The 14822-nt window shown below is 37.6% G+C and overlaps 2 protein-coding genes and 1 non-coding gene across 5 annotated transcripts; all 3 read left to right on the top strand.

Annotated features, from left to right (window-relative positions):
• Positions 1–1779: 1779 nt before the first annotated feature.
• LOC141906516 (serine/threonine-protein kinase ULK3-like) lies at positions 1780–7253 on the top strand. 3 transcript variants are annotated; one of them, XM_074795844.1, is made up of 16 exons: positions 1780–1931; positions 2028–2171; positions 2275–2395; positions 2511–2615; positions 2690–2833; positions 2912–2994; positions 3070–3225; positions 3360–3465; positions 3566–3606; positions 4092–4197; positions 4280–4347; positions 4452–4527; positions 4645–4685; positions 4789–4915; positions 5030–5070; positions 7081–7253. In XM_074795844.1, the coding sequence occupies exons 1-15, from the start codon at positions 1860–1862 to the stop codon at positions 5047–5049; spliced, it is 1410 nt and encodes a 469-aa protein (XP_074651945.1). In that variant the 5' UTR covers positions 1780–1859; the 3' UTR covers positions 5050–5070; positions 7081–7253. The 3 variants fall into 3 exon arrangements, with proteins under 3 accessions (XP_074651945.1, XP_074651943.1, XP_074651946.1); XM_074795842.1 differs by having other exon boundaries at positions 2251–2395; XM_074795845.1 differs by having other exon boundaries at positions 1820–1931; positions 2011–2171; positions 2251–2395.
• Positions 7254–8411: 1158 nt separating this feature from the next.
• Trnas-cga (transfer RNA serine (anticodon CGA)) lies at positions 8412–8493 on the top strand. Its single transcript has one exon. It is a non-coding gene; the product is annotated as a tRNA-Ser (tRNA).
• A 2349-nt stretch (positions 8494–10842) lies between these two features.
• LOC141905304 (growth arrest-specific protein 1-like) lies at positions 10843–11415 on the top strand. The gene has a single exon (XM_074794140.1). The coding sequence runs from the start codon at positions 10843–10845 to the stop codon at positions 11413–11415; it is 573 nt and encodes a 190-aa protein (XP_074650241.1).
• The last annotated feature ends 3407 nt before the right edge of the window (positions 11416–14822 follow it).

Raw genomic sequence — 14822 nt, 5'->3', positions numbered from 1 at the left:
TGATTTGATTAAGATAGTCTGTCATTGTTAATAAAGATCAAGAGGGTCATTTCTTGATCTTGAAATTCTCGCATCAGATTTGTGGTATTTCCTGAATCGGAGACATTGTTCGTATTGTAGCGTACTACGCTGTATTCTAAGTAGTATTTGTGTGAATCATAGTATCAAATGATACAATTTGTATAATGAAACATTTAATTAAAGTTATTAAAGTAAGTTGAAAATATCTTTGTTTAATATAACATTTTTAAAGTTGTAATTGTAGTTTTCACTAAGAGGGTCGGATGTTGGGTGGAGTCTAGTATCAATACTTTTTTGTATGATGTAACACTTTAAGTAAAGTAAGTTATGAAAGTTTAGTTAGTGTTTAGTAGTATTTGTTTAAGTCTGATGTTTTTATAAAGAGCGTCAAATGTCTTTTTTGATTTTATTATCAATACATGTATAATTATTTTAATGATCTAATACTTTGTTAGTTGAATTTATCTTATCATTTGTTGTTGATTAATTTGATTAGTCTTGATTTTATTACAGTGATTTATCGAGTGTCCGGCTCTGTTTGTTTGTTTTCTTCAAAGCGAGTTTTACTTATGATATTGGTTTAAACCTGATGTTTTTGATAATAAAATCCTGTTCAAGTGCTTGTAGTTGTTTCATATCGACCAATTGACTTGGCCAGTAATTTGGGCAAGAGTCCATTCCCCACTGACCACGTATTAGATAGAATCTTTTATAATTGAATCTCCTCAAAAGAGATGAACACTGATGAGATTAATACAAGATCAATCTACAGCCTATCAACCCGTCGGCCTAAACCCTGCCAACCCTCTCAGCCTGTACCCTCTCAGCCGTAACCCTGCCAACCCTCTCGGCCTGAACCCTGCCAACCCTCTTAGCCGGCCTGACTGGAAGTGGATGTATTTGTTAATATCCATCAGAGATCACATTTATTGTTGCACAAGATCCCCTCAACAATTCTAATTATTTTCCATTGAAGTGTTGTTTCCCTAAACTTAACCACATTACATGAAGTTAAAGACATCAACGGACACAAAAAAGCTACAACTAAAATACTTCGTGTTTTATGGTCATGTGTTTCTGTAAACTGGTTTTCTTCCATATACCAACACCATGGAAATGGTTTATAGCGTAATTACATCTTTTCAACATGTTACTTCTAGTAAGATAACTCTGCTAAGGCAATCATTCCAAATCCACAGTCACAAATGTAATCGTTGGCGTAATACGATTTGAAACTGAGGATGTGTTGTCGTCTGCAGTGTACGAGCCTCCAGTCGGTCAGGACCTGACCGTGATGTTATTTCAGCATTCTATCAGCTCAACTACACATAAACAAACACTTAAAATGTGCATAAATGAATATAGTTATGAAGTAAAAACGGGATATATTTTTCTTTCAAACTGGTTGCACTGCCCTCAGATGAATACTTCAAAATAACCTGTAAATTTGTGGGTACTTTGCCGGTATTGTGTATAAATTTAGACAATAAATTAAAAGAATTAGAATTAAATAGATATTTATTTCACATTAACATACCGGTACTTGAAATTATATCATTCAGGTTTTACACGCCGTATCGGGCTTAAAAACGTGGTCCGTTCGATGCGAACATATATCTTCGTTCCGCGTAAAGTACATATAGTCTGCATTCTACTCGGGGCTTGTAACACCATATCAGATATGGCATGACAAGCCCCGAGGCCTGTGACGCCATGTTCTGCTGATTCTTAAGATTGACTTCACTCGTCAAATCTGACAATTGAACCCGGAAGTAAATGGATTAATACGTACAAAATGTCAAAAATATTGATAATTGACTCATAATTTCACTTTAACGATGAAAGATTACGTCTTTGCAGAAAAGCTCGGTTCAGGGACTTACGCTACAGTTTACAAAGCGTTTAGAAAGGTTAGAAATTACTGTCATTCGATTCAGAAAAACTCACTTCGTGAGTCCCGATCAATTCAATGACAATGTACACGATTAGTTGATCTATGTTTTCAGGATCTATCCAGAAGAGAAGTCGTCGCTGTAAAATGCGTCGAAAAAAGTAGCCTTACGAAATCATCAACTGAAAATTTGTTGACAGAAATCGAAATCCTGAAAAAATTAAAACATGCGAATATCGTACAGCTCATTGACTTTCAGGTACCTTTTAATTCTAGACCACCTGTGAACACAATCTTATTTCTTACGTTCGTTTGATAACCTTTTTTAAAAATCTAAGATGAATTTTCTACCTGTTTTTCAGTGGGATGATAAGTATATTTATTTGATAATGGAGTATTGTAGCGGAGGTGATTTATCGAAGTTCATTCGATTAAAAAGAGCTCTCCCTGAACATCTAGTCAAACGTTTTTTACAACAGTTAGGTACGCAACACAGTCCCCCGGGGCGGTGTGGGTCAGATACAATGGAAATATTCTTACATTGTATTCAAATTTTTCGCTTAAATTGTAACGTAAAGTTTTTGATTTAATCTTACAGCTTTAGCGATGCAGTTTTTAAGATCTGAAAACATATCACACATGGATTTAAAACCACAGAATATATTATTATTATCAACTGACCAACCTGTTCTCAAATTAGCTGGTAAGATTTGATCTCACATACCTGCGAATGTTCCTAAATTCTGGTTTAATATGCTGTGCCGGTTTTTGTTTCAGATTTTGGATTTGCTCAATATCTATGCGATGATATGGAAACTCATACTTTGCGTGGATCTCCGCTTTACATGGCTCCAGAAATTATAGTTAAACGACAGTATAATCCTAAAGCTGATCTCTGGTCTATCGGTGTTCTTATGTACGGTAAGCACTTCTTTATCCACTGAGATTCATTATTTATTTTGAATTTCTCTTAAAGCGATTTCAAATTATAATTCTTAGAATGTTTATTTGGAAGAGCTCCATTTGCGTCGAAAACATATAAAGAATTACAAGAAAAAGTTCTGGATTCAAAGCCAATCGAGGTAAAGAACAATCCATGAAAAAGGAAATTTTGAAATATGAATTATTGAGTAGGTAATAATAGTTTATTTCGATAGATTCCAGTAGGCATTGAGATAACAGATAACTGCCGAGATTTAGTTCTACGATTACTTCAACGAGATCCTGATGTTAGAATTGATTTTGATGATTTCTTTCAACATCCTTTTATCAACCTCGATTGTCTCCCATCGGCCTTCTCTTTCTCAAAAGCGGTAAGTTGATGATCTAGTATGATAGATGGCAGCCAAGTTTTATACTGACTTGTTTAGTCTAGTTATTTACTATAAGGTACCAATTGGTAGAAACTTCAATTATTCCCTCAGCTTTTGTTTAATATTCTATTCAGGCATCTATCGTTGGAGATGCCGTGAAAAAGGATTTGGAAAAAAATTACAAAGAAGCTCATCAACTTTATGTTGAAGCCTTAGAACATTTTGTGGCAGCTATTCATCGTAAGTTGTCTGCAGTTTTAATCATATCTTAATCACGATGCTGAAATGCCTCCAGCTAACTACAGTTCAACGTATATTCAAAACTGATTGTTTTTTTTAGATGAAACCGACCCACTGAAAAAGAACGCTCTGAGACAAAAGGTTAGAATAAAAAACGCGAATTTGATATCGTATTATGTTGTAAATTAATCAGACAAAAATCTCATGAAAAAAAACCCCAGAAAATCAAAATTGCTCACAAAATCCTACGCATTGCACCCCCTCGAGCACTGCTGGGTTTTCATCAATTTCCTGATGGAATTATAGTTGAGAAACACTGCAGTAAGATGATGTAGTTTTGAGCCAGCAGGCATATTTTATTAGATGTGTTCACAATCTGAATTAATTCACCCACCTCTTAATTAACTGACATTTATCGAAATTTTACACGCTGCTCCGAAGGATGCACGTCTCTAAATGATTATCATCCAGACACAATCAAATGAATTTGTTTGTGTCGTATAAACATGATTCTAAATTGTTGATGCCGTAGACGTTTATTATTATTGTAATTCAGATTTGAAATAGTGCGCTGTTTGATTGAATTAAGTTCGGTCCGTTAAACAGTAGATGTTAATTATTTCCAGGTGAAAGAGTATATGACTAGAGCTGAACAGATTAAACAAAGTTTAAGACCTGAGTTGAAGCGAACTCCATCGAGAGGTCTTTACACGTGCGATTTAGAGGAATTAGGTAGAAATATTCACGAAAATACTTTTTAAGAAAGTAGAAGAAAAAACGTTTCATATCATATAAGATTTGTTTTTATTTGAAGTGAGTCTTTCGAAGGGAAATGAAGATTTAGAGAGCGGTCTTTTAAGGGTAAAAAAAGCGATGTATCAGGTATTCACAGCACGATCATAATTAAGATTCAATTATCACATTCAATCAGCTCAACCAAAAACAGTCATGAGATTTGAGATAATTGATTTCGTCTCGAATTCTAGGAGGAACTAGACAATTTTCGCGAAGCTGAAAAACTGTACGAATTAGCTTTGGATAAACTGATTAAAGTTATACAAGGTAAAAATATAACCAACGCAAAACTTTGGTATAGTCGCACATATCTCATTGAAGTCGAATTAAACATTCTTTTCCATGTGAACCGTAGATGGCTGAATCATATTTGAATTTTTTCAGTGGAACCTAAAGGAAGGCGCAAAGATTTGTTACATAATGAGGTATAGAGGTCTTTATGAATGACATCCAAAATGCATTAAGACTAGTCTTTTTGAATTTTTGATGGCATCAATTCATCATTTCAATGTGGTTTCTAATTTCTAGATCAGTAGATGGATGACTCGAGCTGAAGGCATCAAATCATATTTATCCGTGATCAACGTTGAAAAGAAATCCTGTTTATCCGAGAAAGAAGAAGCAGCTCAAGAAGAGGAGCAAAATCGATTCATCAGTAAGTTTTAAAATCTGTTTGAATCCATCATCAAAATATGTGGATTTATTTTCCTTTTCTGCAGGGTTTTTACCGGTATCTAAAATTTCATATTTGTTTTTTAATGTTTTATAGAACAATGCAGTATTCAATGAAAGACAATGGGAAGAGCTAAGGTAAAAAAAGGCACAAAGTATCGGTAAAAATTACAATGTTAAAAGCAGTTGAAATATGTGCTGATAGATTCTCTAATAACATCGTCGCTGTTTAAAGCTTGGTGTAATTTGAATTCAAGAGTTGCATGCGTGTATATAGAGTAAAACCTCCTCGTTGTATAAAACAATTCACCGGATATGACACGGGTAGATCCAGGGACCACTGTTGATGGTAGCACAACCTATGAAAGAAGGGGCATAATCCATGAAAATTTAGAAAATTGAGTGCTTCTCGGTGCAATTTCCATACAGTAATAAGATGAAATAGAGCACAAAAATTAAGCGACGGTAAGCGCGTTATGGTGCAACCGTCTGATTGGCGTCTGTATAACGAACATATCCTATACATTCATCACACATAAGCCTTTGAAAATAGAATTAATTTCTACACTGGATTCAACAAATTATCGGTTAAAACGAATAGATTTTCTGGTGCCCTGATGTTCGTTATAACGAGGTTCCGCTGTAGCTCTGGTATCTCTTGCACTCCAATGCTTTCGCTCTCTCTCTCTGTTTCTCCCTGTATTATGTGTCTCCTGTGTTTTTCTTAAATTTGTAACCTTCAAAAGCCAGAGTTTCCTTACGCAAACACGGTGGTGTCTGTATTTGTTTTGCTGCAGGTGAAATCAGCTTTTATTCCGCTGTGAAAATGTCAATATCAGCAGCGCGACCAGTGACGTCGAGAGCTGCTTTTGTCGTATTTCATCAGTCTCAAATGCTTCGTCTCATACACAATTCCCCGGTGTAGAATGGAGCACTAAAAACTAAACATGATATTTTTAATCTGACAACAGTTTGTTGGTTGAAACTTATACCATTTACAGCCAACAACCGATATACTGCGCCCACCTCAGTGATTGGGATTTCGGCGGTATAGGGGTACGTTTTCCTGGCGTTATAAGCTAGGTGACAGTTTTTCGGGAGGCGGTATATCGAGGGATGAATCTTCACATTCATTACATAATGAAGAACTTGTCGTTGCTGCCGAGATCCATCCTCATTGCTGTCGAGTTTACCTCGCGAATCTCTGAGTGGAAACACCAAACCATGTTCTATTTCTGATTGATCGGTTGATAAATTTCAAATCGCTGTAAACAGACGCGAGAGAAACCTCAAAATGAATCGGTGTATCGTTTTTATTGAGTGAAAAGTATAAATAATTTTGAGTGGAAAATCAGATCGCGTTACGAGAATAAACACGGGATAGTCGAGTCGAATGTTTTTCAGTGTTTTATCTTGTCGGTTACTCTGATTAGGACCACTTCAGTATATTCTTGACTTTTCAGGCGTAGTGATGATGTTTTATCATCAGTCTCCGCGATGGCTCTGAACCTGATCCTTTAAATACTCTAAACGCCGCCTTCGCGTCGTCAGTTCTAAGATTTCGTATGACACTTCATCGAGGCACCGGATACAAATGATTTGCTTGATTAATAATAATGGTTCATGTATCGGGCGAGGGGATGTTGGTGGCTGCTACGGACTAGGATTTTTGGTTTTTCCCACCAAACCTTCTCAATCATATGGTCGACCAGGGGCGGTTCCAAGGGGAGGGTGTAGGGGTAGCGCATCCCCTCCTAAAAATGTAAAGTTGCCCTGAAATTTGACAGGAAAGCGAAAAATATTAAACCGATCAAAAAAAGTTCTAAAAAATGAGTTAATGTTTTCTGATGAGCTTTCTTTTCTGGTGGCCTTTTAATTATATGTTATGCCCTATTTTTGGGTGTACCCCACCCTTTAGATCCACCTTTGCTTTTTAATGATTTGATGCTTTTTAAACAGTTAAAGAGTCCATGAATCAATATATTGTAGAGATTATAGGTTTATTGTTAAATCATCTGTTAATAGAAAATACGCACATGACGTCACCAAGCGCAAACCGCTATTAACTGAGGTTAAAAGCTATGCAATTGACGGCCAAGTTCAGAATGCGCGCTGAATTATTCGTAAACGGGTTTTTCTGTTTTGTAGGTGCCGTTTGCCGAGTCAGCAGATAAGAACATCAAAACGGAGAAATAAAAAGAAGTTCAAAAATGCATTTAAGACTTCACACAGGACGGAATATCATCATCATCATCATCCCGATCATCGATTGACGCAAAATCCTGTCTCGCGTGTTTTAATACAGATACAGAACTGACGACGAGGAGGAGGAGGAGGAGAAGGAGGAGGAGGAGGAGGAGGAGGAGGAGGAGGAGGGGGGGAGGAGGAGGGGGGAGGAGGGAGGAGGAGGAGGAGGAGGAGGAGAAGGAGGAGGAGGAGGAGGAGGGGGGAGGAGGAGGGGGGGGAGGGGGGAGGAGGAGGAGGAGGAGGAGGAGGGGGGAGGAGGAGGGGGGAGGAGGGGGGAGGAGGAGGAGGAGGAGGAGGAGGAGGAGGAGGAGGAGATAATAACGGTTTATTGAAAGTTACGTGCAATATTTCATGTACCGGTATCTCTTAAGTATAGATTAAATCATTATTTTCACTAATTTATTAATCAAGTAATTAATTAATATACGTAAATACGCTCTGGGCATTGTTAATAAGTTAGTTCTAAAATACATGTATTTCTATACACAAATCATTGCTGCGGTCAGTAACGGTGACAAAGTTTTATTTCATGTTCATATAAATCAACGATGCACTATATCTTACCGTGCTATTATGTAAAATATCAAATTTTTGTTGCGAGAAAATACATTTTATTTATTTAAGATACACGATCGTTTGTCTTATAGCATACATTCAAAGCCGCAGAAACATGGTGCACAGCTACTAGTATCTGATTTTCTTTTACCCAGACATGTACAAGTCTTCCTCTCAAATACGTAAAACAAAGACGGGAACTGTAGGTGGGGTCTAACTATCTTATCAAATGACCCTGACTTTTCCATGGTGTTAAGCCTTTCTACAAAATTCCGACTAAAGAAGTGAACGTTGACTTTCCTGATTTCCAGGTAGCCTATGTACGGTAAGTGTCCACTGTAAGATGTGCATTGGGATCGGGGGCGTTATATATATAGCGAGCTTCTCGAGGTTTTGCGTGGAATATCCGCTCAGAATACAGTACAATGTAGAAAGGTTTCCGATGTCCCTGGATGTCTGAAATAAATCGACTGATGGTGACTGCGACATTAGTGAGTGAGCAGGAAGTGCATAATCAGGGAGTTGGTGAAATGCGATCAACCGTCTTAATGAACGTCACAAATTATCTAATCATCATACGAAGAAAGATCCGAATTAACTTCGTTACCACGATCACTGACAATTATCGCTAAGTTAAAAAAATTCAAATTTGGGCTCTAATTTGAACCTCGTGTATAGCTGCGATGGCCGAGTGGTTAAGGCGTTGGACTCGAAATCCAATGGGATATTCCCGCGTAGGTTCGAACCCTACTCGCAGCGTGTTGCTTTTGACACACATTATAGCTATATATCTCCCATTTCTAGGGCTTCTTTTATTCGAGAACATAACTATAAATGCCTTGTAATGCCACGTTCTTACCAATCATATCTCAATTATGAATCACTTATACAATACTACCAATACAATTATTTCATTATCTCGAGTAACCCGATCTGCAACGAATCGAATAGCTTAGAAATAATAGCATTTGACGGCGGCTGAGTTTTACGCTGAAAGTACTTCCTATTAGTTTCCCTTTTCCAAATTTCGTCGCAGAAACAACGCGCTATTATTGTTGTTCAATCTGCAACAACCTGGGTGATAGAAATGTAATAGGATACGTTAGATAGGCGGTTACCATACATCCACACCTCATGTACAATCAGCCATTCATTGGGAATAATCGAAAAAAACTACATTATTCATGATAGAAAGCAAAAAATGAAATATCAAAGCTACGCGATGTCACCATCCTGATACCATGATACTTTTTGGCATGCCGTTTTGAAATTGAGAAAATTCGCATAATTTGCGAGATTCTAGATGTTACGTTTCTCCAGTCCAAACTCTTGCATATTTTTCAGACCGATGATACCTATAGTCAAAAACCTACAATGACGTCCGGGGCTCAATTACATCCTCGCTGACCGAGTCTCATTTCCGCCTAAATTCCTTATGATGATCATCCACGTGTCGGATCGGGGATGACCTTGTCGTCGTCAGAGGCCCGACAATTAGCGCGCAGATTGAGTCTCCTGTTCGGAAGTTATCTTTAGTCTATCGCTAATGACTAACCGGAATTTCGTCCGATAAATCATCATTTGTCTGGATTTATGACGCGATCTACGTGTTTCACATCAGATCTTTCTTCCCGACCTCTTTTTTTACTATTATTACATTCACGTCACAGTTTTTGGACATTTTCGTAATCAATACTCATAAGACTAATAAGAATTTGTAGTTGTATAGGTTAAAGTTGACAATCTTACTTCGATTTGATTACGGCATACGTAGAATCATGATTTTAAGTCGAGTCAGTTTTATAGTTCCGACGACGGCTTCTTGAGACTGGTGATTTTGAAACAATATCAAACATAGAGCAATACAATATTCTACAATTTAAATGCAGTATAAACATCATTATGTGCATCATTGCAGAAGTGAATTAAAACAACAAAGAAGTGGGTTATAAAAATCAAATACCGCATTCGAAGAATGTAGCTACATTTGGAAACTCGCTGTCAACCTGACAGATGCACTTAGGTATTTAAACTAAACCAGTGATTGGCTTTTTTCAAAAGATGAACGTGTAAAATATGTCTCCGATATAGACCGGCTGCTTTCTATTCGTCTGGATCACGTCAAATGGGTATTAGGCAATAAAAAGTGGTCTCATGAAAGGATAGAGTATAATAAAGAGGCTGGATGGATGTAGATGGCGGGACATGCGGCGCAAGGAGATTTAATATAAAAGTAGGGGGGATGTAAAGTGAAATCACCTGTGCGCGGTACGAGCTCTCAGGATGGTGACAGTGTGTCGTATGGCTGCACCCGATGAAAGGTTAGTGTTGATTATTTATCGCAAACGAATGTTAAGTGTTTTATCAGTAATCTTCAATATACACAACCGTAGCCTGTCATTCAACATTATATACGTTATTGGCAGCCTCTTATAAACGAATGAAAATTGCTCTGGTTTTTACCTTGCTGCCGAGAGGAGTGTGCTGTATTAGTGTCGACCGGTTCGATATAGCCAAGTTTTTCACTAACTATTCAACGTTTTTCTCTCCCCAGCATATAATGAATAGCCAAGTCTAGAATCAAGCAACGCGCATTCCTAAAGATCTATGTCACCCGGGTACAGCGGAAAGAAAAGGCAACCGCTGCTCCTTTAGAACGCATAAAATTAGGGAAATATTATATTGACGGATGGGATAGGAAGTTGGAAGATTTATCTTCGATTTACAGCTGGTTGGCAGGCTGGAACGTTCGTTTGAAAACCAGTTTGTGAGATGTGATGCTGTGGAAGTTCCGTTCGTTATAAAGTCTGTGTTGCATTTTTAGCTTCACTATTCTTTACACGTTTTTGTGTAGCACATCAGACGGATACGTTTACATAGTCGGCTCATTCATAAACTTAAGTTCTTGAACTGGTGATACTTGAGACGAGAGGCGATATGTGTGTAAGTGTATATCAAATAGATTTGATTCTTTGTTGTTTTTGTTGTTTGACGTACGTATCAATGGTTAAAAGCATATCGTGTATGGAAGCTACGAGAAACTGTCAAATTCAAATCGGTTGCGGAATAGCTTTGCATCATTTTCGTACATTTTGTAATTTAGAGTCTATGGACGGTTGTACGACTCAATGTCGCGAAGTTTTGTTGTCGCTTTTAACTTCGGGAGGTCAAGCTAATGATATGATGCATTGTACGTGCGACGGAGATGCGTATTGTATCAGACAACGCCTTGCAGTCGAACCGTGCAGAGACCAGGTTCTCTCCGCGATTAACAGCGTAAAAGATCCGCAATCTATACTCAAATGTTCGCTAGCTAAACTAATTTGCGAAGCGGACACGTCATGTCTCACCGCCCTGAGATACTATTCCGATCTTTGCGTTGATATGTTTAAAGGAAACCGATGTTCGAAAGAGTGCAATAATAGCTTGACGGTTCTTCATCAGCAAAAACAAGCTCAGAAATTGACGACTTGTACCTGCGATAAACAGACGAACTACGAGAACGATTGCGAAACGGTACGACGCAACACGATGCGTTTATGCTTGAATAACAACGCAAGTTCATACACGAAACATCAGTGGTTTAATACTTCTAATCAGGCGATAGTTATTAATGCACGACTGGCGGCCTTCCTTGCTTTGATCGTTTCTATCATACATTTGTGTAACCAGTTCAAATGACAATGACGTCACGCGCACATGATCTAACGAAAATATATCGGTAAAAATCAGCAAGAACAACAAGAATTCAAATTTTTAAATCTAGATCACCCACACATTTTTGAAGCCATGTCGTAAAAATGGTGTGTTCCCATAACTGGAGATTGTGAAAATGAAGTGTCTTGACCACGGATTGCTGACAATCAGTAGATTAGCTGACGATCAGTAATCAGCTGACCATCAGTGATCAGCTGGCCACCAGTAATCTGGTGGCCATCAGTCTTCAGCTGACCATCAGTAATCGCAGCTCGTTAAGGTGAATTAATGATTTGCTAAACTCCGCTAGGAAGGAAGACTCCACCATTAGATTCTGACTGCTTTCGTCGTAAGGTTTAATGGAATATCAACATTTTCACGACTTCGTGCAATCATCATCCGACCGGGTGAGAATGATTACTGATGAGAAGAACGAACATAGTCCAGATGTTAAACGTATGGTTGATGATCGGTTATATAGTCTCTACTATAGAGCAGCAAACAGCGACTCTTTTTGAAGCATAACAATTATATTCATATGTCGATGTCCCTTCCCTTCCCATATACATTGATCAATTTACATTCGATGTATTTGTAGATATGTAATTAGATTCAATCAGGGTTTTCTTGATACGATACGTATATTGAATATATTGTGATATACAATATACATTCCAGCAAAAATACAGCGACACCTGCAGCAAAAAACTGACACTAAAATCAGTCCCCTGATTGTTTCTAGAATATATTATTATTATGTATTATATATCATGCGAGTGTTCTGTGATTTTTATTCTAAACAGTCAGAGTGAGGATTAAGTGGAATTATAGGGACCGTTTATAAAGTACGTGTAAAAGTAAGATGTACGCGAGGTATCGTGTTCATGGGGAGCAAGGGCTTGATTTCACACCCTCCACCGATGGATATCAATTTTACGTACTTTATGAAGGCCTCTTATGGTTAATGTGAATATTATAGCTATCAAGTCACTTGATCGAGTTGTTTTTGTTTTCATCATGAATTCGTGAAAATAACAGCGTATTTATAAATGTCAGATAAAATGCCATATGAAATGTAATTATGATGATTGTTTCTTGTCAGTTTATGTTATTGTAAATTAAATTGAAGATTGTATAGTATGAAAACAATGTTGAAAGATGTTAATCTGAATATAATGTGAAACTGTTCTAATTAATAATAAACCATATCATTATTTGACGTATTTGTATTTAATGTTCGGTGGGTTCTGTGAGTTAATTAAATAATTCAAGGTTTATCTCGACTTGTTATGCAAATTTCAAATATAACCATTATAGGGCCCACCCATGTGAGAGAGTTAACCTAGATAACTAGCCCGAAAATTACTAATTCATTTCAAAATATGAAAGGTCATACAGAATATGTGATGGGGTGATGTCAATAAACCTCTATAGCGGAATTTTGATGCATCGATTACATGTGGACATCAATATGGAAAACATGAAAATACAATCATACTCATGTGGGCAGTTCGAAAACGGATAGTTTCGAAGCAACATGGGAGGGAGATGGTCGACAGTAATACCACAAACAACATGGACAAATAATTTCTATCACAGTAGAAACATGGTATGAAGGGGGTGAATTTTGTTCAGACTCGGTAAAGGTAATTCGTATGACGTCACACGAAAGCCAATTTAAGCAATAACCGTGACGTCAGTGAAAAAGTAGAAGCTTCACAGTTAAACAATACAGATGTAGCAGAACAAACGACACACCAGTAGTAGTGTGGATGAATTAAATGGCACATAATGGCACTGTGTTCGGATTTCTTCATGTGACATATCACAACTTAAGTGTGAACAGTTTTATCAGTGACTGAGGGATTTCACTTCAGAATGAAATGTCCTTTTTGTAATTGTCAATCCAGCGAACTCTCATTGTCTTTATATATTTCTATGTTTCCATTTCATCATATTTTTACATCATGTTTTACATCATATTTATTTTGTTGTTTCTTCGTGTCGAATCACGTCTTCGTGTCAGGTTTGTATATTCCCATACAGGGATTCAAACGGCACCGGTATCATTTTCCTTCACACGTATATCTAAATGTTTTATATGTTTACACATAAGAAAACGTTTTTTAGCGTTGCTTCTTTTCAACGGTAAACGTTGCATTCCAGACTGACTTACATCAGACGCCAGTGAACTAATTATCTATAGCAATTAGACACTTCACAAATTACTGCAAGAGCTTAAAGCACATTACATCTTATAATTATTATTATTTCAGCCGCATTTCCATTATAAATTGATGATGTTCACGTGGATTTATTGTGTGGTCGAGGTGAGTTCGGTATAGCGCCCGAGGAGCAGAGTTTCTCGATAATCATCCGAAATCCTCGATATTCTTTCGGTACGTAAATACTCATTAATACAAACAGGTATAAACAGCTCTGGTCGACTGGGATAACATTTCACATACTGTCATAATGACCGTTATAACGTCACACATTTTGAATGCCACTGCTCGCTTTACTAATGGTAGCATTTTCCGAATCCGAATATGCCAAAGTCAGAATCATATGAAAATACTATTCTTTGATCTCCAAATTTAGAATTCCAAATTTTTCGTGGCCCTTTGGCGTTACGAACAAACTTGGACTGTTTGTTCCTCTTCTATTAAGCCATGCCTTTTTGTAAGTCCGATGCTTTTATGGACCAATTTTTGCAAGATGCAGAATAACCTGTCAAAGAGTCGCTTGAGATGTAATTTCCCCAGTGGTAGGCGTTCGCGCGCCCCCGATGTTGCTCCACTTTCGACAATCTGATTACTGAAGCTCTGAGATCAAATACTATAGGAAACAAACATGTGAAAAACTTGTTCGTCACATTGATTAACAACGCATGACTTCATAATGATGATCTTACACGAAAACATGCTCCGTGCACCGTTTACCGGGAACACCAAAAAAATACTGCGTAGAATGAAACGCGTATCTGGTCTGGATTTTTTTCATGGATGGCTTGAAGCGTCACTGATTCGAATCACTGGTGCGATCGAGCCAGTGCGGGGAAAAATACTGTCAGGTGGCAGACGATGTGGTGGAGGGGACAGCGGTAAGCGAGTGGGTCTATTTCATGTAGATATTAATGTATAATTCGCGGGCCTGAAGCGAGAATCCAACAAAATACTATATAATTATTGCGAAACCATAGAACAGAGTCTCGTTCACCGTTTACTGAAACAGGAAATGACGTGATCTACCGAACCAGACACGCTATTTGCGTCAATTTAACGCGAGAGTCGTCTGAGTGAGAGGTCTCGCAAAAACGGACATCAACACTATCACAATTGAATTACCGCGTCTTTTTGTGATTGTGACATGTGCGTCCACGTCTAAACAAA

Source organism: Tubulanus polymorphus, chromosome 5 (assembly GCF_964204645.1).
Source record: "Tubulanus polymorphus chromosome 5, tnTubPoly1.2, whole genome shotgun sequence".
Taxonomy (NCBI): Eukaryota; Metazoa; Nemertea; class Palaeonemertea; order Tubulaniformes; family Tubulanidae; genus Tubulanus; species Tubulanus polymorphus.
This window is presented reverse-complemented; position numbering and strand designations above follow the sequence as displayed.